This window comes from Oncorhynchus tshawytscha, linkage group LG18 (genome assembly GCF_018296145.1).
Source record: "Oncorhynchus tshawytscha isolate Ot180627B linkage group LG18, Otsh_v2.0, whole genome shotgun sequence".
Taxonomy (NCBI): Eukaryota; Metazoa; Chordata; class Actinopteri; order Salmoniformes; family Salmonidae; genus Oncorhynchus; species Oncorhynchus tshawytscha.
The window spans coordinates 15155068-15176763 of NC_056446.1; the positions used below are offsets into that span (position 1 = coordinate 15155068).

At 41.6% G+C, this 21696-nt stretch overlaps 1 protein-coding gene across 13 annotated transcripts; it reads right to left on the reverse strand.

Moving 5' to 3' along the window:
- Nucleotides 1-319: 319 nt before the first annotated feature.
- tpd52l1 (tpd52 like 1) lies at nucleotides 320-15827 on the reverse strand. Of its 13 annotated transcripts, none has more exons than XM_024377954.2 (11): nucleotides 15654-15827; nucleotides 14201-14326; nucleotides 13498-13524; nucleotides 8005-8120; nucleotides 7150-7298; nucleotides 5398-5499; nucleotides 4035-4049; nucleotides 3438-3452; nucleotides 3222-3260; nucleotides 2125-2185; nucleotides 320-1589 (listed from the first exon to the last, which is right to left on the reverse strand). In XM_024377954.2, exons 1-11 carry the CDS (start codon nucleotides 15670-15672, stop codon nucleotides 1458-1460), a joined length of 801 nt encoding a protein of 266 aa, XP_024233722.1. In that variant the 5' UTR covers nucleotides 15673-15827; the 3' UTR covers nucleotides 320-1457. The 13 variants fall into 13 exon arrangements, with proteins under 13 accessions (XP_024233722.1, XP_024233723.1, XP_024233728.1 ...); XM_024377955.2 differs by having other exon boundaries at nucleotides 320-1586; nucleotides 15654-15823; XM_024377960.2 differs by having other exon boundaries at nucleotides 14267-14326; nucleotides 15654-15822.
- Between the last annotated feature and the right edge of the window lie 5869 nt (nucleotides 15828-21696).

Below are 21696 nucleotides of genomic sequence, written 5' to 3' on the forward strand. Positions count from 1 at the left end.
AACCAGATTTTGGTTGGTCTTAAATAGGTCTGGATACTGCCAGTGGCCAGTTTTTACATGACGACCTAACGTGCGTTTGACACTAGTGCTGCCTTAACGCTAGCCGAAAATAGCGTCTCACATGTTCCGTACAAAGGCATTAGTTTAAGTACTTGAGTCAATGGGATGCTATTTGTCAATTACAGTACATTTCTAAATGTGTTTGGGCTGTCTTAATACAATTTGTGTTCTTGAGTGTTTTGCTTTAGTAGATTAGTACCATGTAATTTAACTTATGGTATTTATTTCAATGTCATAACATACGACAAACGACCTTAGATTGGTTTGCAACAAATTGTTTAATAGTCATACTGCAAAAAACAGTTTATTCATAGTGTGTTATCTTACTGGGATACAGTTTTGTTTTAAAAAAAGCAGAAGTTGCTAGACTACATTTAAGTCATACTTACAGTAGTGAATGCATACATTTTCATACTTTCCCCCCCATACTAGTCCCCCGTGAGAATCGAACCCACAACCCTGGCATTGCAACAGCCATGCTCTACCTACCGGGCTACACAGGGACTGCTGTTGACAAAACGTAGTCAAAATGTCTGAAAACATTATCACCTAAATGTCTGACAAACGTCTAGTCACAATTAAGTTAAAAACCACAGCAACCAAGAAAAATCAACTTGAACAATAAACACAAGGAGAAAATCATATGACAGTTAATTCTGTAAATAGAAAACCAGCTGTTTGGTCCATTATTGAAGATTAGCAGTAATAAACAGAAGAAATAACCACATTTTAAAATAGACATTTAATCCCACAGTGTGTCAAAGCATCTACACTGCCTGACTGCTGTGATAATAAGTATAATTTAGGTCCGGATTTAGGAGACCCCATCAAGGCTCAAGTGCTAACAGTGCACGGTTGGAATAAAGGAGATATTAGTGTGATTCATCGGGATGACAGTGTATTCAGTAGATTTTCAGCACGAGGCCTTACTTTGGTCCCCATTTACAGTGCAGTATAGGCCTACAAATCCAGTACTTGCAATTTCAAATATTAGTTTCAAATATAATTCCCTCCCCCAATAGTTTTATGTGACTGTCCACTCTTGGAAAGTAGGTGTCATCATGAAAATGTTGTTTTAGTACTGGGAAGAAAGTCACTACTTTTTGTTTATCAAATACATTGATATAAATGGAACACATTTTTATTAAAATACAAAAGGTAATAGCTGTATTCATAGTAATAAAATATCAAGGGCAGGAGTGCTTTACAGATTGGAAACACAAAGGCTAAGAAGCCATTAGATAATACACATTTGTGTTGGTACTTGATGTGGCTTTGGATAGATAGGCCTACTGTTTGTCATGCTCTCCTCATCAGGTAATGTAATGTGGCCTCTGGGCCAGTGAGGGGCAGTAGAGTGCTAATCCTGGTCTGGGGAGGTTGTTTCAGGCTCTGGTCTAGCAGGTCCGCTCATGATCACTGCTCTCAGACAGGTTGTTGCTGGGGGTTTCTTGGGCACTGGCGTGGGCGGCTGAAGACAACACCTCCTCAAAACTCCCTCCACCTCCTTGGCTTCCTACCTTGGTCTGCTCCAAATCCAAAAACAACCACAAATGCATAGGCACGCAAACGCACAAAACAACATTTTAATATAGGCTATTGTCGAGAATCTGTTTGAACTTTCAGCAGGGTTGTTAGAAACACCAGAGATTACGACATCAGGCTCAAATGCGCACATTCAAAGTGGAGCAATTGTTCTCCTGAGGGTAGTGTTTAACCTCAATTAGCTGAGCTGTAAAAATAGCCAAAAGTTTTCCTGAGTTAAAGGAAGTGAAGCTTAACAAGAAAGACCTCCATAATGTTTACTCCCTTATATTGAGTTTACTTAGGCCGGGATTCAATCCGATTGTTTTGTCCGCAATCATGCCATTTAAAAGGTTAATTCAGATTGAGCCGAGACATGCAGTGTTTATCGTGAATGTGTTCCTCTGCGAACCCGGGAACATTGCCTTTAATACGCGCATTGCGGACAAAGCACGCTCGGATTGAATCCCGGCCTTACTTCAACATTACGTAAATCTCTGTCATTGCTTTGACAGCAACATGTGTTATGTCTCACATTACCTTTATGTTGGAAACGGTGCTTTCAACCTTCTCCTCAAAGGACTTGAAACTGGGAGAGTTCCTAATGGGATGAAAAGCAGTTCAGTTTCATGCAATACTATTACTTTAGTATCCAACATGTATGTTTATATCTATCTGAGCCACCATACTGTACCTGTACTTTTGTGTACACTTAAAGCTTCCTGTATTTACAAGTGCTCTGCATTTACAAGTGCTCTGCTAAAGCGGTCTGTATTTACAGTGCTCTGCTAAAGCGGTCTGTATTTACAGTGCTCTGCTAAAGCGGTCTGTATTTACAGTGCTCTGCTAAAGCGGTCTGTATTTACAGTGCTCTGCTAAAGCGGTCTGTATTTACAGTGCTCTGCTAAAGCGGTCTGTATTTACAGTGCTCTGCTAAAGCGGTCTGTATTTACAGTGCTCTGCTAAAGCGGTCTGTATTTACAGTGCTCTGCTAAAGCGGTCTGTATTTACAGTGCTCTGCTAAAGCGGTCTGTATTTACAGTGCTCTGCTAAAGCGGTCTGTATTTACAGTGCTCTATTAAAGCGGTCTGTATTTACAGTGCTCTGCTAAAGCGGTCTGTATTTACAGTGCTCTGCTAAAGCGGTCTGTATTTACAGTGCTCTGCTAAAGCGGTCTGTATTTACAGTGCTCTGCTAAAGCGGTCTATTTACAGTGCTCTATTAAAGCGGTCTGTATTTACAGTGCTCTGCTAAAGCGGTCTGTATTTACAGTGCTCTGCTAAAGCTACCGTTACTTACAGTGCTCTGTTAACAAAACACTGGGAGAAGTCCTGTATGCTCATCAGTGTTATAGAAAGGTCACTTTTTCTAGTGTTACGATTCCACACGTTTATCTTTGGATAAACAGGTCAGATAGCAAGAAATGGATGAATCTTCGCCTGATGATTGCAGCAGGATATGCCAATGTTACAATGCAAGCCTGTTTCACCTATAAATTCTGAACCAATACCAATTCTACTCACAATGCTTACAAACGCTCAGCCTTAAGACAACGAGAATGGGTGGGTGGCTAAGGACTGGGATCTAGTGGAGGGTTAAGTCTATCACTACACACAAAGTAGGCTACACACAATTACCTCATAACGGGCATGCTCATTGAGTGGCGGATAGAGTAGCTGTCCCAAGAGAGCATGGCCCAGGTAAGAGAGGAGTTAAATCATTAACATGAATTTACAGACAGCAGAAATCACACACGCAATCACACATGCACGCACACACACAGCAAGCACTCCCTCTAGTCTACAGTAATTCAGCAGGGCAACTTTCTAGGCATTTCTATAATGTAGATTTACCCATCATCTGATTGCCTTAAAAAAAAAATAGATATTTTAGAGGAATCTAATGGCTTGTATTGTAATATGATATATGATATATGTTCTTAGACAACTTATCGTCATATCGTATCGATGACTCATTCATGTGTATATGACTAACATCTTCTACAGAGAACTAGCAATGCTACATCCACAGAAGGTACAAAAGAGAAAGACAAATGATCTAAAAACTGTAACTATACTGAACCGCCCACAAGTAAAACATGCTATGGTCAACAACAGTCAAAGTCATGCATGCCTACTGGTCAGTGTGCTACAGATCTGAGGAGTTCACTATGAGGTTTGCATGTATACACATTCACACTAGGTTATGATGTGACTGCACTGGAACTAACTGTGTGTCTGACTAAATCAAATCAAGGGATCCCTGGAATTGATCCCATTCAGTTGGTAGTCATCTTCTTACCATTATATCTTAAATCCCACTCATATTTACGTAAACAATGGCCTTTGTCCATCTTCTGACTAGTTTCAGTGCAGTCACTGCTAACACGCATATCTGACTCTAAATCAGAGTTATAATACAACCAATAACACTAAAACACAATTTCTTACCCAAGTGAATTTGATCTTTGGATGCATAGAAAAGGATGAAGAAACAAAGACATTTAAGACATTTGTCCTGACATTATCGAGTGTCCTACCAACACTTTACATTAGGCTACTTCATTTTGGAATCACGACAGAGTTTAATTGAACTTCTATTCAAGAAAAGACAAATTCAAAGATCCAGCGCGGGCACACACTTCAAACACACAGTTAACCAATCATCAAAGCTCTGGTTATCATGCCATATACTGTATCCTTACAGTACTGTATACACTATGCATTAGAATGCAAACAACCTGCAGTCTAAGTGTAAGGGAGTCACCCAAGTAAAGCCCACAGCAAACTTCACCCCCAGGCAACATACTGTACCTTGCTCTCCATGGTTCCTCATAGCTAAATGTTTGGTTTAGCATATTTCAACCAATGCAAGTCAGCCAGGGCACACCTTTTTTATTTTTTTATTTCACTGGGCAACATAGTGAACAGGGTTCATGAAAATAACGTGTTCTACTGTATTTTCAATTCACACGAATAGTCCACACAGGGACAAACTCATTTGCATGCACACACACATGCACACTAGGTGGCATACCTTCTGGGATACATTAACTCAAGGCCAAACATGCTGCAATACACAAAGGAATATCTATTTGTCTCTCTGGATCATTGTTCAACGTGATTTTATACATACCGTTGGTTGGTTAATACACTACTATAAACCCGCGGTGGTGAGTCTTTTGTTATTATCATGCAATAATGATGACGACATTAAAATAACAAAACAAAGACTCTGACACGTCTACAACACACACTAAATGACATGGACAGACATAACAGTAAATCACAGTTTTTCTTTGTCATGGCTAGTCTGAGTATTGTATTACTAGTGAACCTGGGGCCAGCTGTCTATGATATGATAGCTCCCCAGTGGCTGAGTGTGCCCCTGCAAAGCCAGCATACAGGCCAGCAATGCCACCCTGCCCAGTCAGAACTCTGGGTCTTCAAGGAAGAGAGTGGTCAGCAGACACCCAGAGGGTTACTGACACCCCCCCCCCACTCCACCCCAGGCCCGCATCCAATCTGGCCTGCAGAAAGCTGCTTACTCTGGGCTTATGCAACACAAACATGCCCCCTGCAACAGACTGTCTGGGTCAACCCCAGCGACAATTAGGATTGGGCACACGACAGACTGGCTGCAGAAAAGTGGAGATGAGGGAGGAGGGTGGTCATTCTGACTGGAGGCCACCTTGTATTCTGTCTCAATAGCTGTAGGCTAAAAGATGTAGTCATAGTGTAAGGCTTCAGTTGATTGGATATGAAAGATGTTGATGTTGTTGTGTGGTTGCTATAGGCACCAGTGACACCGTACCTCATATCCCCAAACTTCCTGCTGATGGCTGTTCCCAATGTGGTGAAAGCTGCTGACGTTTTCTGCCCTGCCGTGCTCAACGTCTCCGACGTCTTTTTGTACCTGGACAAATGAAAAGACAAGACAGTGATTATCAAAAACAGACAGGACACCACAGGATAGCCACACCTGTTCTCTTCTTGTCCCTGTCCGGAGCACTGTTCACTCCACACACACGGATTAGTTTCATAGTCAGAGCCGGAGCCAGGGTGTAACTGATACTCCAGCTCAGTATCACAATCAGTCAGGGATTCATACATCTATAAAAACAGGATGAGGGCAGCATGGCACAGATAACAAAGACTCAGTGTTTCCCCATGTTTTAACTCCTATTGATGCTGCAAAATCTCTGGGAAACAGAGGAGCGCATCGCTTTGATTATTTGTACAGCTTATACCACTGTTAGGGCACTGGCCTACAAAGAGAAGCCATTGATTTTCCTCTTTATTTTCTAGTTCTAAAAGCCTGCTAGTCTGCAGAGTGCCTGGCTTCCAACCTCTCACATCCCCAGCCCCTAGAGCCCGATTACCTCTCAGTGCATTACACACAGACTGCATGGAAACCGAAGAAACTCCTGCACTTCCCTGAGCACCAGCCCATGCCATCACCTTATCGGATTTGAGTCCTTCTATTTCAAGACAAAGAGCTTACTGCATTTGTGAGATGCATTAAGTGCAATGCGTTAATCTGGCTAACGCTTTTGCTGTGGGAGGTAATTCTGAGAAGAATGTGGTCCGCCAGCTCACTTAGGTACTGAGTCTAACTAGTGTGGCGCCTGAAGTGAGGAAGACTAGAGAGAGAGGAGAGGGAAAAGAAAAGAGAGAAGCCCGAGAGAGAAAGAGAAATATTATCACCTAACATCAACTGATGCCAACAACAAACCACACTGACAATAGATACAGCTCGGCCGTTATGACGGAGTTGCTCACCTCCTTTACACTTGGCCCTGTTGCCTTGGTTTTGCATTGGTGTCGAGACTGGAGATTGAGGAAGTGTGTCGTGGCATTTACACAGTGGAGGCCCATTCTTCTCCTCTCCCTCCAGCCAATGAGCTCTCAGCACCACCAGATCTGCTTGACCCTAGTGGTTTGCAGTTCCCCCTCACCATGGTAACGGTGATTGGAGAAGGGTGCTCTGCCCATTTGAGCGCCTAGTTAAAGCGTGACTCTGGTAACTGAATAGCTAGGGACATACAAGGCCAGTCTGCAGACGCAGGCAGAGACGGAGGACTGAAATCTAGGCCTATTGTATAGCTGTTCACTGAAAATGGCTATATATACAGTACTGACCTATATGAGCCTGAAGCTGCTGCTTGTTTTTACTGGCTTGCCCCCGTGGATAGATGTGTCCTGGGCCAGGCAGCCAGCACTGTGCTGCTTTAGATGTCACATCACCATTAGGCCGCTTGCTCCCTGTCATTATCTGCCTCAATGAGCCCAATCAGACCGGATCCATACATTCATCACTCTGTGACGCCCATAAAGACAATCTCTGGTGACAGGAGCAAAACATCTAGAGGGCGCGAGTGCTATTTCTCGCGTTCCTTCCCAAATGCCAAACGTAGGCACTTTCTCTGACACAGCCTTTGGATGGCAACAATAGGAGTCTAGTTGAGATTCCCCCTCCCCCTGGCTTCATGCACGCAGGCGTGTAACATATTTGATACATGCCACTCAAGCGTAACACACACAGAGAACGATGTTGGGTACTCACGCAGTGGAAGTCTGCATGTCATACCAGCTCCTGTTGAAGTTCTGTTTGAGCTCACTGAGTGGTGTTATGCCCAGTTTGGCTTTGAGGTCCGAGTGGTGTTTCTCTTTGGAGGCCAACACTTGTCTCAGGGTGGAGATTTCTTCCTCTAACTAGAGGCATAAACATAGAAAGAGAGGAGAGAAATAAAGACATGAGAGATATAGCGTAAGAGAGTGATGCTAATTTCCCCTAGGGCTTAAGTGTTCCAAATGAATTATCCATAAAGCAAATAAGGTAACACATGGACAAAATGTGTTATATCCCACTCCTCATCAGCAAATAAAGTATATTTCTTGGATGAAGCTTACTATACTACAAACGGCTACAAAAGGCAATTTCAGCTACATATACGTGTTGGTAATATAACTATAATAATATTAATATAGTGGTAAATTGAGGGAACTGAAGTACAAAACACTGGCTCGTCCTTAAAACACAGTATAGTGTATTTGGCCTGAGGTCAACACCAGGGGAAACAACAGTGATGAAGAGTAACAACTGTAAACCCAAATCCTAATTGATGCCGACTCATATTATGCAAAAAAGCTCTGCTGCAAGAGCTGCCAAGATTTACATAACTCATAATGCCCTCTACTTCCGCTCCTATTTCCAGTTAATATATCTCTCTCCCATGGTCCAACACAGTTTCCCTATGTGAGAGAGATCAGTGTACCAACTTCTTAACCATCTCTCCCCTCTAAGGTTGAACAGAATGTATGTATCTCCAAGACAGCGCTTCCTGAATCCAACTCGATCAACATGCCAAGCTAAACATTGAAAAACAGAGCGGTGAAAAGTGCTGACGAGAGGGACTACCTTAGTGAGTTCACTTAATATTTCCTCCCTCTCCTCATCGGTCACAGTGTTGTAGAGGTCCACTTCTGACACCATTTCTTCATCTACTTCTGTTAGAGGCTCTGGGTCCAGCAAACCTGAGGAGAGATAGACGATTAAACACAAAACAACGTGTGGAACACCACAGGAAAGGAAGACCCAGAGTTACCTCTGCTGCATAGGATAAGTTCATTAGAGTTACCAGCCTCAGAAATTGCAGCCCAAATAAATGCTTCAGAGTTCAAGTAACAGACACATCAACATAAACTGCTCAGAGGAGACTGCGTGAATCAGGCCTTCATGGTCGAATTCCTGCAAAGAAACAAATACTAAAAGGACACCAATAAGAAGAAGAGACCTGCTTGGGTCAAGAAACACGAGCAAAGGACATTAGACCGGTGGAAATATGTCCTTTGGTCTGATGAGTCCAAATTTGAGATATTTGGTTCCAACCGCAGTGTATATGTGAGACGTAGAGTAGGTCAAAGGATGATCTCCGCATGTGTGGTTCCCACCGTGAAGCATGGAGGAGGAGGTGTGATGGTGCTTTGCTGGTGACTGTCTGTGATTTATTTAGAATTCAAGGCACACTTAACCAGCATGGCTACCACGGCATTCTGCAGCGATACACCAACCCATTTGTTTTTCAACAAGACAATGACCCAACACACCTCCAGGCTGTGTAAGGGCTATTTGATCAAGAAGGAGAGTAATGGAGTGCTGCATCAGATGACCTGGCCTCCACAATCACCTGACCTCAACCCAATTGTGATGGTTTGAGATTAGTTGGACCACAGAGTGAAGGAAAAGCAGCCAACAAGTGCTCAGCATATGTGGGAACTCCTTCAAGACTGTTGGAAAAGCATTCCAGGTGAAGCTGGTTGAAAGAATACCAAGAGTGTGCAAAGCTGGCATCAAAGCAAAGGGTGGCTACATTGAAGAATCTCAAATATAATATATATTTAGATTTGTTTAACCCTTTTTTGGTTTATTACATGATTCCATATGTGTTATTTCATAGTTTTGATGTCTTCACTATTATTCTACAATTTAGAAAATAATAAAAATAAAGAAAAAAAACCTTGAATGAGTAGGTGTGTCCAAATCTTTGACTGGTACTGTAGATATACACAAACATTTTCCTAATATTGAGTTGCACCCCCTTTTGCCCTCAGAAAAAACTCCATATGGTCTCGAAAAGTCTCCACAGGGATGTTGGCCCATGTTGACTCCATTGCTTCCAACAGTTGTGTTAAGTAGGCTGGATGTCGTTTGAGTGGTGAACCATTCTTAATACACACGGGAAACTGTTAAGTGTGAAAAACCCTGCAGTTCTTGACACACTCAAACCGGTGCACCTGGCACCTTCTACCTTACCCCGTTCAAAGGCACTTAAATATTTTGTCTTGCCCATTCACCCTCTGAATGGCACACATACACAATCCATGTCTCAAAGCTTACAAATCCTTCTTTAACTTGTCTCCTCCCCTTCATCGACACTGATTGAAGTGGATTTAACAAGTGACATCAATAAGGGATTATACCTTCCCCCTGGTCAGTCTGTCATGGAAAGAGGAGGCATTCCTAATGTTTTGTACACTCACTGTATAGTGGAGAGACAATCACATAAAGTATGTTTTTGCAAATAACAGAAGAAACTCAGGCACCCATTCAAATCGTCTAACTCGAAGAGATGATTCAGGCTACGGCAAGACATACCCCCCAATCTGTTGCCATCGTAACACGACCACAGTACGGACAGATTTAACCTGAACGCCACCATCCATCACTGTGACAATGGCAATATTCCCACACGTTTAACAACCACCTTTAGAGACACCGAGTGTAATTATCTACACTCGAGCTTCCATTTCCAATCCTCTGTTTATTTTTATACATGTAAAGCTAAGATATATTCTGGATAGTTTAAAGAAAAGTCATGCTTATCCCCTTCCATAAGGCCACCAGTTGTCTGCTAGAGTAACCGTCCTGTATGTTGTCTCTACTTAAAACATTCCTTAATCAATGTGTATGACTAAATAGGAGCACAAATCTATTTGCTTATTGCTTATTTGCCTATTTGCTTAATGCTTATTGTTTTTTTATTACATTTTTCTCTTTTCTTATATGATTTTATATATATAAAAAAAATATTCAGGGGGAATATCTATTGCTTATGGAACCTAATGGTGATCTAATTACATGACAATATGTGTGTGTGTGTATGCGTTCGTGCGTGCATGCATGCGTGTGTTTCCAGTTACAATACAAGCTAAAACAGACAAACAACTTCCTGGTTTGTGAAGCACTGAGTGTCTGATCAATATCTGACTGATGAAGTAATGGCCAAAGCCCCAGCATGGTGTACCCTCAGCAGATTAAATCAGCCATTAATAAAGTGAATTTGGACTCAAATTGGGAGTATAGCTTTACCCAATTTCTGCCTAATTTTGTGTAACTTCAAATGTCTGTCCCTACAACCATTAGTCTCTTATAACTGCATAATATAATATTACAGTAAAGAGACTCTGGCTTTAAATTCTATACTAGGCTACAGTAATACAACTGGGTGAAAGGCTCTGAGCTTATCATACCATTTCAATCACCAGCAACATAAAGCCAGGACATAATAACATATTATAAACTTGGTGGTTCGAGCCCTGAATGCTGATTGGCTAACAGCCGTGGTATATTAGACTGTAATAAACGGGTATAACAAAACATTTACCCCCCCATTATTGCTTAAATATAACATGACATCTAAACCTAAGAGATGTTACTGAGCAGGGACCAGCGTCCTAAGATGACCGTAGGTAGGGGATGTTTTTGTCAAGACAAAGAGGACAACAAACAAGCAGGAGTCACATCTTTGAGGCCTGGCCTCTCATTACATCAGCAGATGATTGGAGTGGCGTGGCACAGAGCTTGTGATGCAGTTTGGCCACATAACCCAATCACTTTCTCATCAGAAGCCTTTGGAGAGGATCCCTTCGCTTGGAGCCCCACCGTGTACACAGTATACATTCTAGCACTCTTCATCACTCTCTTCTCTATTGTCATCTTGCCAGGCCTCAGTGACTCTAATAGTAGACGTATTTTAATAATAATAATGATAATAATAATAATAATAGCCTGGACTTGTCTTTTCCTACTTGCACTGTGTTGATAGCTATTTTATTGAGGAAAAATGTACTTACTACGATTGTGATATGTGGTTGTCTCACCTGGCTATCTTAAGATGAATGGACTAATTGTAAGTCACTCTGGATAGGAGCGTCTGCTAAATGACTCAAATGTAAAAGTTAATTACTCTACGACTTTATCCTATTTCTCTAGAATGGGACAAGTTCAGTTTGAACAACTGTTTCTATGTTTTCACTGTGACGGGTTAAGAGTGCGTTGCCTAGCAACTTCCCATGCAGACGAGCAAGCCCAATCACCATCATTGATTGAATCCTTGTGTTGTCCTTAAGACACTTCAATCCTTCAACACCGGGCTGACTCATTTTAAATGAGCAAACAATCCCCGTCTTTACCTTAGAGGACCACAGACAGTATACACACACACTCTTACAAAAGTGATGTTGTTTGTGTTGCCAATGTGAGGTTCCATCCATCAGCATTGTTCCTGGGGCACTGAAAGAGGTCCCTATGATACATTAACATTGGTTCAGGTTCATTAAAAAAATCTATATGGTAATCAATATCAAAGAGCATTAACAGGAAACCATGCAGGCTTGACTGGGGCGGAAGGGTAGCCTCGTGGTTAGAGCGTTGGACTAGTTAAGGTTGCAAGTTCAAATCCCCGAGCTGACAAGGTACAAATCTGTCGTTCTGCCCCTGAACAGGCAGTTAACCCACTATACCTAGGCAGTCATTGAAAATAAGAATTTGTTCTTAACTGGCTTGCCTAGTTAAATAAAGTTTTTATTTATTTATTAAGAGTGGGTTGATGGGCTCGTGACTTTCCTTTTTGACAACATGTCACCTGAACATCATATTATTGGTTCACCGATGACTCTAAACCTCACCCCGGCCCCGGCCCTCCCACGCCTCAGTCTGATTCAATTAACCATCACATACATGGCTGAGGGAGAGCGAGAGAGAGAGACTCTGGCCAAGGAATAAACACAGAACCACACCACAATCAGTAGGGGTTCAGTAACACTACATTAGCTCTCAAAAGGACACCCATCCTAGTTTTCGCTCTCTGATTTGGGAATCTATTTCAGATAATCTGCGGCCCCATCCAAAAAATGGCACTGTCACATTCCGAGTCCGGGTCAGCAGGTCTGGGTTGTCTGAAGGCATTTGCTGAGTCTCGCCCATGATGTTGTCCTGAAAGTAGGAGCCCCGTAGCTCAGATTGTGGCGTGACAACTCATCCACACCCAATTCACACTCATCATACTAAGCAGCATAGGGGCCAGAGCTGGAGAAATACTCTTTTTCACATGCTAGGTTCTCAAAGGCATCATTGTTTTTACTCTACAACCCTTATCCACAGATACAGTCGTTAGCAGTGACAGCTAGCCTAGGGTTGTTCACACAAAATCAGTCATCTGCGTGGAGACCTGAGAGTAACCTAAATGCGAACTGAGAGGCCTGCCTTTCACACTGTGGCTGCTCTAGTCATGCTAAAGTCTCTGTCAGCCAAGGTAAACTATCTGGCTATAAGTGATGACATCACAGTGGGTGTCTCAAAGAAGAAAAGCAGGTAGTCTTCCAATTTGATGACACATTTACTGATCCTCTCTCGCCTTGTACATAGTAGCACTCTCATCTCATTATGGACTATTACCACCCCTCGAACTCGACGATGTTCAATGAGTTGACTCATGCAGTAAAATGACCTGCATTCTGTACTGACTGAGGAAGCAAATCCTATAAGCTTAACAAAGTGTGTCAGACTCAGCAGGCAGCAAACACAACTGGAAATGTTATTGGAAATTATCCCCAGTCCCCTTACCAATAACAAGATCGCTCATAACCATGGTAAATAAAATGTAGCATTTAGTAAATAAACAGATTAAGTTATCTGGAAATTAGTTCCCATTTTTTGCTTCCATTTTAGGCCGTCATCTTGGCCTGTTATGTCATTTCTGGCCTGGCTGTAGTAATCAGTGGGATTTTCCCCTCGGATTATCCAACTAGATTTACCAAAGTCCTTCACCTCAGCCACGGCAGAATTAAGCAGTGCGATATCTAGCGAAGTCAAAGATCCCATTTCAGATAGTCCTTTGACTGCAACTTCTTCAAATGGTTGCTCTCAAACGCATCGTTGGAATTAACACTGTCAGGGGTGTTTTTGTCCAATTTGTGGAGGGGCCAAAGTGTGGTGAAAGTGAGTCAATCATTCATTCATTCCCTCACAATAAAGAGACATATTTAAACATGAATCAGGGATACTGTATACTTCCACATCACGTGAACATTTCTGTGAAGGGCAGTCAGCTAAACAGAGAAGCAAGCATACCTGTCCTGAGATGTCCTTGTCCTCTCTCTTCATTTGGTAGCAGAAACAAGGGGGAAAGATTACATTCCTTTAATGAAATTAGTAATAATTGATCAAAATAGATAGGCCTATGCTACTTTGTCCGGGGAGGTCACAAGTTCTAAACATATAGCCTATGCCTATAACATGTTCATACCAAGAGAAGAAATGCTGTAAAACAAATGTCCCAAAACATTTCTATCACATACGCAGATGAAAAAAAAGTTCAAAATCAGAGGCGTTTCATGCTTTGCCTGATGAAGTTGACCCTTGTTAGGCAATTCATTTACAGATCCTTTGAGGTTCTATGCGTACAGGGAACATTTAGTAATTGGAAACACCACAAGACCTAAAACATTCAGCTCAAACACAGCATGCAACTGATTGCAAGAGAACTGGAGTATTCTAAAATGGGAGTCTGTCCATCTACGGAGCCAAGAAACATATCAAGAAGACATTGGCCTATTTTCTGCTTCAATTGTGCAGCATCAAGACAAATTAATGGATATAAATCCAAATCATTCTATTTATCGGCACATGCTATTACAATCCTGAAAGTATAAAAAAATATGCAATTGATGCTGCACAGGTTTACTGTTCCAACGTGGGCCAGAAATACTACAGCTACTGTAATACTACCAATAACAGGGGAAGTAGTCTAGTCTACAGATCAAAGGCCTGTCACCTTCAGGTTGCAGATGCACCACAAACCCACTGGGCATAACCCACTCATCTGAATATGAGGTCTTACCCCATTCCCCTGCACCATCGCTCAGTACACTAGAGTCGCTCAGTACACTAGAGTACAACTCTGATGACGATGCATTTGATGTCCATTAGGCAATGAATGGGGTGAAATACAAAATAGTGAGTTACACATAAACACAGGAGCGCACACACACGCACACAATTGGTGTATAGTGTAGGTTACAGTGTTCATTCAGGCTGACTGTAACCTGATAACCTGAGGTTGATAAAAAACAATGCCTATACCTTGTTTGAACCAGAACGTTGATTATAATAGCCAGTATTCAACTGATAATCTAGTGTGCACAAGTTAAGACAGCCATCTTGCTATTTGGATAATAGGGCCAACTACAAAGAAAGGCTCTTCAAAGCAGAATATCTATGGTCACAAGATTTCAATTATTTGGTCAGGTGGTCACAGTGGGAAGGGAAAATAAGTGGCCTTGAGCCAGTCATGGTTTGCAAAATATATTTGAACCTAACAGAAGGACAGAGCAATACTACATCCAAATGAACATGATGTTTTATTACCATGTTGCAATGATGTTACACATAGAGCTCGCCACCTTGTAGTCCTAAAACCGGAAAATATGTTACCTCTGGTTCTTTCAGCCATTCTTATGGAGAAAATGAACCAGGGAAAGAATAGGGTTGTGGGATAAATGTAGAAAATAAGGTCTGAGGTTAACACAGGCTTAGGAGATCTTATATGTTTTGTTCTATGATATAACAATATCTGTCAGTTAAAATGATCTTTGTGAATTAGTAAGCCTTTATGTGCTTTATTAAATGACATAATGCTTCAAAAATGTAAAAATAATAAAAAAGTGAAGAAAAATGAAGACCATCTCATTGAAAAAAAAACGTATAAGATCTCCTAAACCTGTGTTTACCACAGACCTTATTTTCGGGGTTTATCCCAGAACCTTACAAAAACTGCATTCATTTTCCCCATAGGCTTTGTCCAACGAACCATGGCAGAGTTTAGTGCCTACAAAATGATGGCATTACTAATGCTCTCTATTGGACAGAAATGATACGTTAACCACGTGTTCCATTAAGTAGATGCGTCATGTGATAACTGGTCGAAAAATGGCTACTCTATTGATACACTTTTGTCTTTTGAGGTAGAATTTATTAAAAGTTTACACTTAATTTCACCTACCAAGACTATCATCACATATTAAAGTTAAACTGCTTAATAAGGTTATTTATATATTTTTAAATTAAGATTAAGGCTATCAACTATGAATTACAACAGTAACAACAGTTTTCGTTCATCCTGTAAATAACAAATAGGCTAAATACACAATTGAATAAATGCAACAACAAAAATCCATAATGTGTAACATATTATTATAACATTTTCGAGAGCTTGAACGCTCACTCACCCTGTTGTCTGGTCTCCATTCGAAGCAGTGTGATGCAGTTGGCTACTTGAAGTAAATATGAATTGTTCTTCTGAAACAACGCTTTAACGTAGATACAGCAGCTCAACTGCTGCACTGTCAGACGCCAATGTTTACGCCAGTTCCTTCACTGTCAATTACGGCACCGCCTCCATTGGCGGGGCTTCCAATATACACCAATGGCGGTGTGCTCAATTACTGAAACAGCGTTGTGACGTCTTCAGAGTTCAAATACTCTTTCGTGTCGAACTAGGCACATGATTTAGACTGATGATGCCAAATATGCAATATGTTGAACTATATTTCTCGACAGAAAAACTCAAATGTAATCTTAAAATACTGTCAGTTTCATGTACACTTAAATACATGATTGCCCAATGTTTCCGGTGGAGTGAAAGTGTAATGTATCCAAGTTACTTATTTAGGCTAGTTTGGGTAGTTTCATTACAGAATGCAACGACGCCACCTGCTGATACTTTGTGATTCTAGGCTTTGAGAATATCTGACCAATTTACACCCTCGTCTGTCAGAGCAGGGTACATACATCTCCTGTAGTAAATTAGTTACATGAGATGATAGACATGAATTTTGATTAAACAGATTCAACAATTACTTTGCCATTTCCTGGTTGCTAAAATGTTAATAGTTTGCCTAATTTCAGTTTATGTGACAAAACAAGCAAGTGTAGAGAATCATTGTACCATCTCTGTGAAATATATTTTCAATAACCAAAAATATTGTATTTTATTTATTTACAATTATGGCCAGGTAAAAATGTATCAGTAGACATTTTATTTATACTTTTCAAAATGATGTTGAATATATTCACTTTCTAAGAAGCAAAACATTTGATAGAAGATAAGACTCTCAAGATATCAGTCTTTCAGATGCAATGCACCATTCATCTTCAACTGGAACTCTTGATCATTCATTCTTTTTTTTCATACATTTTTACAATACAGCCAATTTGGACTTTGGCCTGCTAATTTCCTGAAATTCTACATGTTTTGCCATGACTTATGCCAGGTTCACATGATATCTGAGTGAGAGTAACTAACAAAATCAATGGGGGCACCCTAGGGGTCAGGGCCCCTGGGCATGTGCCTTGATTACTATAAGGTTTAGATAGCTGGCTAGACTAACTTACCTAGCAATCTATACAATGTTTGCTGACATGGGCTAATTGAGTGACTGTCAGTGACTGGCATAGCTGCTGATGCACTACCACATTCTGAAATTGCATGTTGTGTATTTTATGATCTACACTACATGACCAAAAGTATGTGGACACCTGCTCGTTGAACATCTCATTCCAAAATCATGGGCATTAATATGGAGTTGGTCCCCCTTTGCTGCTATAACAGCCTCCACTCTCCTGAGAAGGTTTTCCACTAGATGTTGGAACATTGATGTGGGGACATGCTTCCATTAAGCCACGACAGCATTAGTGAGGCTGGGCACTGATTAGGCCTGGCTCGCAGTTGGAGATCCAATTCTTCCCAAAGGTGTTCCATGGGGTTGAGGACAGGGCTTTGTGCAGGCCAGTCAAGTTATTCCACACTGATCTCGAAAAACCATTTCTGTATGGGCCTCACTTTGGGGCATTGTCATGCTGTAACAGGAAAGGGCCTTCCCCAAAATTGGAAGAACAGAATTGTCTATAATGTCATTGAACGCTGTCGCATTAATATTTCACTGCATTGGAACTAAGGGGCCTAGTCCGAACCATGAAAAATATTCCCAGACCATTATTCCTCCTCCACCAAACTTTACAGTTGGCACTATTCATAAGGGCAGGTAGCTTTCTCCTGGCATCCGTCAAACCCAGATTTGTCCATCGGACTACCAGATGGTGAAGCCTGATTCATCACTCCAGAGAACGCGTTTCAACTGCTCCAGAGTCCAATGGCAGTGAACTTCACACCACTCCAGCCGATGCTTGGGATTGAGCATGGCGATTTTAGGCTTATGTGCCGCTGCTCGGCCATGGAAATCCATTTCATGAAGCTCCCGACGAACAGTTATTGTGCTGACATTGCTTCCTGGAACTCGGTAGTGAGGGTTGCAACCAAGGACAGGCGATTTTTACTCGCTACACACTTCAGCACTTGGCGGTCCCGTTCTGTGAGCTTATGTGACCTACCACTTCGTGGCTGAGCCGTTGTTGCTCCTAGACATGTCCACTTCACAGTAACAGCCCTTACAGTTGACCGGGGCAGCTCTAGCAGGCCAGAAATTTGACGAACTGACTTTCTGAACAGTGGCATCCTATGACGGTGCCACATTGAAAGTCACTGAGCTCTTCAGTAAGGCCATTCTACTGCCATTTTTGTCTATGGAGATTGCATGGCTGTGTGCTCGATTTTATACACCTGTCAGCAATGGGTGTGGCTAAAATTGCCGAATCCACTAAATTGAAGGGGTGTCCACATACTTTTGTATATACTGTATAGTGTATCTACAAAGTTGAGACCCCGACTTACTTCCAAAACAAACAAAAAAGCCGATTATACCGCTTATGCCTAGAAACAGCACTGAACACATCTCCCTCAAAGCAGCAGCTGCTCTTTTCAGCTCTGATGTGTTTTTGAAAAACCTTGCATTCTGAAGCTGTAATCTTTCCGTGAAAGTAATTTCAAACGGATTTTAAAGATTAAATGTTTCCCTGTCTTTTCAAAACACCATATGAAATTCTGTAATTCACTGGGAGTTTTAATATGGGTGTGCTTTATTTCATGCTGTACCAGGAATCAGTGTGGTATGTACTAGTACTGGTAGCTGAGCTCCCCTCTGCAGCTCTGCCAAGTCTTATTCTGTCTTAGCTCTGTCAACAGGATGTCTGTGTCAGCTAGTATGAAGACAGAGGAGCACAGCCCCACACCATGAGGAAACAGTCCCACAGACAGACATCAAGGCCACATTACAGAATGAAACAGGAGGCAGGATATTCAATTGACTGAATGGAATTTTCATTATGATTAACAATTATTCAGATCACATTGGTTTATTATTGTGACATGAGGCCCTTGCATCGGGCAGAACAGCAACAAAAGCCTATATTACTACTGTATGTAATATTGCTAAAGCATAACCACTAACTACAGGCAATTCTCATTAAATGTGTTGTATATTTCATAGCTTTTTCAGCTCTGCTGAGCCTCTGTGTTGTTGAATTTGTTTGATATGGAGTGCTGTATATTTACACAGCTGTTCACAGCATTCTAATCACACACAATAAATCAGATGATCCGATTGGAAGGAAGGAACCAGCTGGGAGCTGAGTCCACAGCCACAGAGCTTGGCTGTTTGAAGGCCCTGTTATAACTACTTCCCCATCCCCCAGGAATCCTCCTCTTGACCTGTGGGTCCATAACCAGCTAGAAGTCATGACTCACTTTCTCAGTGGCCACCACAGCTGCAAGGTCAGCTGATCCCAGAGCTATGTATTGCTGAGTAAGCACTGGCCCCGGTTAGGTCACATGACGTTGGGGAGCTGCATGTGCATCCCAAATGCCACCCTATATACTGTAGTGGTCGACTATAGGCCCTGGTCAAAAGTAGTGCACTATAAAGGGAATAGGGTGCCATTTGGGACTTCTCCTGTGTCTGTCCATCCAGGGAAGATAGAGTGGACAGGACAGATAACAAAACAGCTTGGCCGGGCTGGTGTGGTGTAGGCTACTCTCAGAGGGGGCAAGCACTAACGGAAATAAAGGGTGATCATGTTTCTGTAAAAACAACTTCTGAATAGGACATCTTTGTGGATGGATGGAATGGGGTTTGGTCAGGGAGGGAAGGGCCAGAGATCTTTTAAAAACTATACATCACAGTTGGTAAGTGCAAGACAGTGTTTTTGTTGAGCCATCAATTGGTTTACCTGGCTTAATACAGGAAGAAGGTAGATTATTATTACTCTTTTCTTTAGGAGGTAGATCAGCTTTAATATTGCATATCTATAGATTGTAGCTTCCATCAATGTAATTGTCTGTATCGTGTCCAATTCCCCAAGGTTCATTTGTTGATTGTATTGCCTTTGACGTGATCCAATAAAAACAATTGTTCACACAAAAAAAGACATATGTTTTTGGCGTTTTAACCATCACTTTTTAATGACTCCACAATTACATCTGACACAAACAGCTAAACGTGAATGACATGAAATGTGAAGATAGTGGTGCAGCAGCACAGAAGAACCACAAACAAAAGTAGAATACAAATCTGTGCATTTGATTTTCATAAACCAACCAATACATGAAAAACGACTATTGGTGTTGTTGTTGCTTTAAACTACTAGATAATTGACATCTACAATGGGTAGATCAGGAGAAATTTACCATTTCAGTTGTGCAAGCTACAGACGTTTTTGGAGCAGAGATGAGACTGTCAAGCCTATATCAATGATCTTTGTAAAGGCACCAGTCATATTTTTATGGTAACCAGGCCACAATGGCACGAATAGGGGCTTCAGCCAGCCGATAAGCCCCCTCGCGAGTTCAGACGTCAGAGGTGGATCCTCCACCTACCCAATACGATGTCAGATTAAAATGTAACATGTATACACTAAAAGTGGCATCAAACAATGGCATCTTAATATACAGTTGAAGTTGGAAGTTTACATACACCTTAGCCAACTACATTTAAACTCAGTTTTTCACAATTCCTGACATTTAATCCGAGTAAAAATGCCCCGTCTTAGGTCAGTTAGGATCACCACTTTATTTTAAGAATAATAGTAGAGAGAATCATTTAATTCAGCTTTTATTTCTTTCATCACATTCCCAGTAGGTCAGAAGTTTACATATATTCAATTAGTATTTGGTAGCATTGCTGTTAAATTGTTTAACTTGGGTCAAACGTTTCGGGTAGCCTTCCACAAGCTTCCCACAATAAATTTATTGTGGGCGAATATTGTCCCATTCCTCCTGACAGAGCTGGTGCAACTGAGTCAGGTTTGTAGGCCTCGTTGCTCGCACATGGTTTTTCAGTTCTGCCCACAAATTTTATAGAGGATTGAGGTCAGGGCTTTGTGATGGCCACTCCAATACCTTGACTTTGTTGTCCTTAAGCCATTTTGCCACAACTTTGGAAGTATGTTTGGGGTCATTGTCCATTTGGAAGACCCATTTGCGACCAAGCTTCAACTTCCTGACTGATGTCTTGAGATGTTGCTTCAATATATCCACATAATTTTCCAACCTCATGATGCCATCTATTTTGTGAAGTACACCAGTCCGTCCTGCAGCAAAGCACCCCCACAACATGATGCTGCCACCCCCATGCTTCACGGTTGGGATGGTGTTCTTCAGCTTGCAAGCCTCCCCCTTTTTCCTCCAAACATAACGATGGTCATTATGGCCAAACAGTTCTATTTTTGTTTCATCAGACCAGAGGACATTTCTCCAAAAAGTATGATCTTTGTCCCCATGTGCAGTTGTGCAGTTGTAACCCTATTCTGGCTTTTTTATGGCGGTTTTGGAGCAGTGGTTTCTTCCTTGCTGAGCGGCCATTCAGGTTATGTCAATATAGGACTCATTTTACTGTGGATATAGATACTTTTGTACCGGTTTCCTCCAGCATCTTCACAAGGTCCTTTGCTGTTGTTCTGGGGTTGATTTGCACTTTTCGCACCAAAGTACGTTCATCTCTAGGAGACAGAACACGTCTCCTTCCTGGGCGGTACGATGGCTGCGTGGTCCCATGGTGTTTATACTTGCGTACTATTGCTTGTACAGATGAACGTGGTACCTTCAGGCGTTTGGAAATTGCTCCCAAGGATGAACCAGACTTGTGGAGGTCTACAAAAGAATTTCTGGGGTCTTGGCTGATTTCTTTTGATTTTCCCATGATGTCAAGCAAAGAGGCACTGAGTTTGAAGGTAGGCCTTGAAATGCATCCACAGGTACACATCCAATTGACTTAAATTATTTCAATTAGCCTATCAGAAGCTTCTAAAGTCGTGACATCATTTTCTGGAATTTTACAAGCTATATAAAGGCACAGTCAACTTATTGTATGTAAACTTCTG